The following is a 4,140-nucleotide window of genomic DNA, read 5'->3' as shown; positions in this document are numbered from 1 at the left end:
AGAGAGAGAGAGAGAGAGAGAGAGAGAGAGAGATTAAAAAAAAAGCTGGGGGAAACTCAGTAACTTGATCGCTGACATTGAGCACCGGCTTCAGGGCAAGCCCAACCGTAGGTGATCCTTCCCTGGAGCGCTTCCAGGGCCAGAGGAAACTTTCCATTACACACCGCCCTCGTTGTGCGCTGCGGTCGCGGCCCTCGAACACTGCAAGGGAGGGCCTCAACTTACGCCCACACAATTTATGCCCCAAATTTCCGCAGCGGCTGTACGTTTTGGCCCCCGTTTTATCGACCTTTCTCGCCACAATTGTTAAAAGAGAATCGCGGCGGTCGTTAAGTTAGCCACGCGGTCGTTCAGTGAGTCGCCGTGGACTTCCCTTGTCCGAAGGTCACAAAAGGGGACACGGCAACCGTCATAAATACGAGGCGGTTGCCAAGCGTCCGGATTTTTGATTGTGTGTCCGTGGGAATGTTACAACGGGCGTTAAGTGTGAAAAATGGTCATCGGTCGCTTTTTCCCAGGACCGTTGTGACTTCGGTCACTAAAGGGGTGGTTGTAAGTCAAGGACCCCCTGTATTTTTTACAGAATTTCAGGAATAGGGTGGATATTCATCAACCAAGAGCACAGATAGGTGACGGTGGAGGTTCGTTCTCCGAGCTTGTGGGTTGGTTTCGTTACCAGGCTAGAGTTTAGGGCAGGGGTCCTCAACTTAGCAACTTTGTGGACTTCAACTCCCAGAATTCCCCAGCCAGCGTGACTAGCTGGGGAATTCTGGGAGTTAAAGTCCAAGTCATAAAAGGGCCAGGTTTCAAGACCCCTGCTTGTGGACTTCAACTCCCAGAATTCCACAGCCAGCATGCCTGGCTAAGGAATTCTGGGAGTTGAAGTCCGCAAGTCATCAAAGGGCCAAGTTGGAAGACCCCAGCTTGTGAACTTCGACTCCCAGAATTCCACAGCCAGTGTGACTGGCTGGGGAATTCTGGGAGTTGAAGTCCACAAGTCATCAAAGGGCCAGGTTGGAAGACCCCAGCCTGTGGACTTCAACTCCCAGAATTCCACAGCCAGGGTGCCTGGCTGAGGAATTCTGGGAGTTGAAGTCCGCAAGTCCTAAAAGGGCCATGTTGGAAGACTCCAGCTTGGGGACTTCAACTCCCAGAATTCCAACAGCCAGCGTGCCGCTGAAGATGTTACCTATCCTGGTTAACCAAATATGCAGAAACCAACCCACAGGCTCGGAGAACAAATATCCACCTTCATCCTACACCTGAGCTACGGATACTCGCCACTATTGCGAAAACAGATAGGCGGGTTTTGGGGAGTGGACAAAATGGGAGACCAATTGACCCGTGTTGGGCCTTGGACCTCACCTCTGCCTCTCGGGCTCCCCGTCCACTTCTTCGTCGGCGCTGCAAGTGGCACTGGAGTCGTTGTCGTTGTCGTTGTCCGAGCTGGGCTCCATCCTCTGAGCGCCAGGCTGGTGGGTCAAGCCGAAATCCTCCCCGTCCGGCTCCAGCTTCTCCTTCGGCCCGTCCTCGTCCCTCTCCTTGACCTCGTTCTCGACCTTGACTTGAATGTCAAGCGGGGGTTTGGTGTCCACCTCGATGGGCTCCACTTTGGGGCCGGCAGCCAGGTTGAGGACGGGCTTGATGTCCACCATGGGGATCCTGCTCTCCGTCTCCATCAGTTCCTCCACTTCGGACTTGGCCTCGATTTTCACCTGCAGCTCGGCCACTTCGCTCTCGGACGGCTTCGTCGCCTGGGTCGCCGAGGGAGGCGAGGCGGGGCTGGGGGCTGGGTTCATGGCAGAGTCCTGTTCAGCCCCCGCCTCGGCGGTCATCCGGGAAGAGCTGCTGTCCAGAGGGATATCCTCTGAAGGTTTGGAAGTCTCGGTCGGAGAAGGAGACGGGGCACTCTCCGTGTCGGAGCTGTTTTCGGCACCTGGAAAGGCAGTAAGTTGACCGTTAAGCACGTGAAAGGATAAACAGAGTAGGCTGAGAATATTTGAATATAACAAACTATCGCACAGTAACAGAGCTGGAAGGGAGCTTGGAGGTCTTCTAGTCCAACCCCCTGCTCAGACAGGAAACCCTATACCAGGGCTTTTCAGCCTTTTCACCCATTGTACCACTTTTAGGATATGGCAACATCCGAGTACCACGAAGCCACAGCCGAGCAAGACACCTGCCTGCCCGCCCGGCCGCGCTCTTCCTCCTGTCTGAGGTTTTCATTGTGAGCATTTCTGTTGAGGATTGGCAGCTAGGGTGGGGTGGGGGGGTGTTTGGTTTTTATTCCCCGCCCCCCCGTCTGCTGGGTGGTTGCAGCAGGTTTTGGTCACTTCACATGACCCTGGGACACTGTGACCGTCATAAGTATGAATCAGTTGCCAAGCATCTGAATGTAAATCACAAGACCCTGAAGACGCTGCAACATTCCAGCTGATCGGCGCTTCTTCTGGGCTCAGCAGAAGCACCAGGATCAGCACCGAGCTCCAGGTGGAACCTGGCACTGATCCTGGCGCTTCCGCTGAGCCCTGACACTCCTGAAAAAGCGCCGATCAGCTGGAAAGCGGCACTGATCCTGGCACTTCCGCTGAGCCCTGACAGCCCTGCAGCTCCAGCCGTCTCTCGCTCAGGCTTGCGCGGTGCTGCCACCGGTTCAGCTCATTCCCCTCCCCCGCTACCACTTTTCTGGGATGGTTGCGTACCACCTGCAAGGTGCCAATGGACCACAGGTGGTACCCGTACCACTGGTTGAAAAGCCCTGATCTAGACCAGTGATGGTGAATCTTTTAGAGACCAAGTGCCCAAAACCCGCCAGACATCCCCGCTCCACTTCCCGCCCTGCCTGCTCCGCTCCTGCCTACCCCCTGCCCCGCCCACCTGCAGGGCCACGCACCGCCTCCATGGTCCGCCGCAGATCGCCCAGGCAGCGCCATGACAGCCACGCCCTCCACCCACACCCCGCATCATCTGCATGCTATGGGGCGCAAGGGCAGAGTCTTGTCCCTGCTGCCCGGCTATGTCCTTGGCTGTGCTGCTCCGTGTGGGCCACACCCGGGGGCCACTCTCCTCCAGGGGGGCTGCTGGTGAGGAGGGGGCTGTGGGAGGCGGGGCTGGGGCAATGGCGTGCGTGCCCACAGAGAGGGCTACGAGTGCTGCCTCTGGCACACGTGCCATAGGTTCACCACTTTTGTAGACCAGGGGTCCCCAACCCCCGGGCCATGAACTGGTACCCAGCCGCAGCATGCCAGCAACTGGTCCGCACAAACAAGGAAAGCCCCATCTGCGGGATGCAGGCAGCACACAAAACCACACCCCCTCCGATCCGCGGAAAAACCTCTATGTCACCGGTCCCTGGTGCCCCAAAATTTGGGGACCTCTGTTCTACACCCACCTTCGCTGTCTTCGGGGTTCTCCTCCTCGTTGGAGGCTTCAATGTCCTCGTCCTCCTGCGCAGAGACGGTGGACGCCACGCTCTCGCACTGCGAAACTTCCCGTTCCTCGCGCGGCCTTCGAGAAGTCTAGGAAGGAAGGAAGGGAGACAGTGTAACTTCCACCTGGACAGGTCGTCCTCGGCTTACGAACCACAACAGAACTAACAAAATGTCTCTCGCTAAGCGAGCGATGTTCCTCCCATTTTTACGAGCTTCCTTCCCACGGTTGTTAAGTGGATCAAGGCAGCTGTCAAGTTAGCAACCCGGTTGTTAAGTGAATCTGGCTCATCCTGCTGACTTGGCTTGTCGGGAGGTCGCAAAAGGGGACACGGCAAGACGACGCAACCGTCATAAAGAGGAGTCAGTTGCCTAGCAAGGTGTCAAAAACTTGATGACCAAAAAAAATTTAAAAAAATGAAAAAAGTGAATGGATGGATAAATATTGAATGGATGGATAATGAATGAATGGATAATGAGTGGATGGATGGATGAATTGATGGATGGAAGAACTGAGTTGATGGAAAATGAATGAATGCATAGATGAATGAATAATGATGGATGAATGATGAATGGATGGATGGATGGATAAATATTGAATGGATGGATAATGAATGAATGGATGAGTGGATGGATGGATGAATTGATGGATGGAAGAATGCGTTGATGGAAAATGAATGAATGCATGAACGAATGATGAATTAATAATGGA

At 54.8% G+C, this 4,140-nt stretch overlaps 1 protein-coding gene across 1 annotated transcript in view; it reads right to left on the bottom strand.

The window, feature by feature from the left end:
* Positions 1 to 4,140, bottom strand: part of LOC107293876 (nuclear receptor corepressor 1-like) — a gene marked incomplete at both ends in the record, with an annotated part of 107,081 nt that overhangs the window by 43,034 nt on the left and 59,907 nt on the right. The window contains 2 exons of the mRNA XM_029285549.1: positions 1,366 to 1,936; positions 3,392 to 3,518. Coding sequence (XP_029141382.1) covers positions 1,366 to 1,936; positions 3,392 to 3,518 — 698 coding nt within the window. The remainder of the gene's footprint in view (positions 1 to 1,365; positions 1,937 to 3,391; positions 3,519 to 4,140) is intronic.

This window comes from Protobothrops mucrosquamatus, unplaced genomic scaffold, assembly GCF_001527695.2.
Source record: "Protobothrops mucrosquamatus isolate PMUCROS unplaced genomic scaffold, P.Mucros_1.0 scaffold_12, whole genome shotgun sequence".
NCBI lineage: Eukaryota > Metazoa > Chordata > Lepidosauria > Squamata > Viperidae > Protobothrops > Protobothrops mucrosquamatus.
Note: the sequence above shows the minus strand (reverse complement) of the source record. Positions and strands in the feature narration are given on the sequence as shown.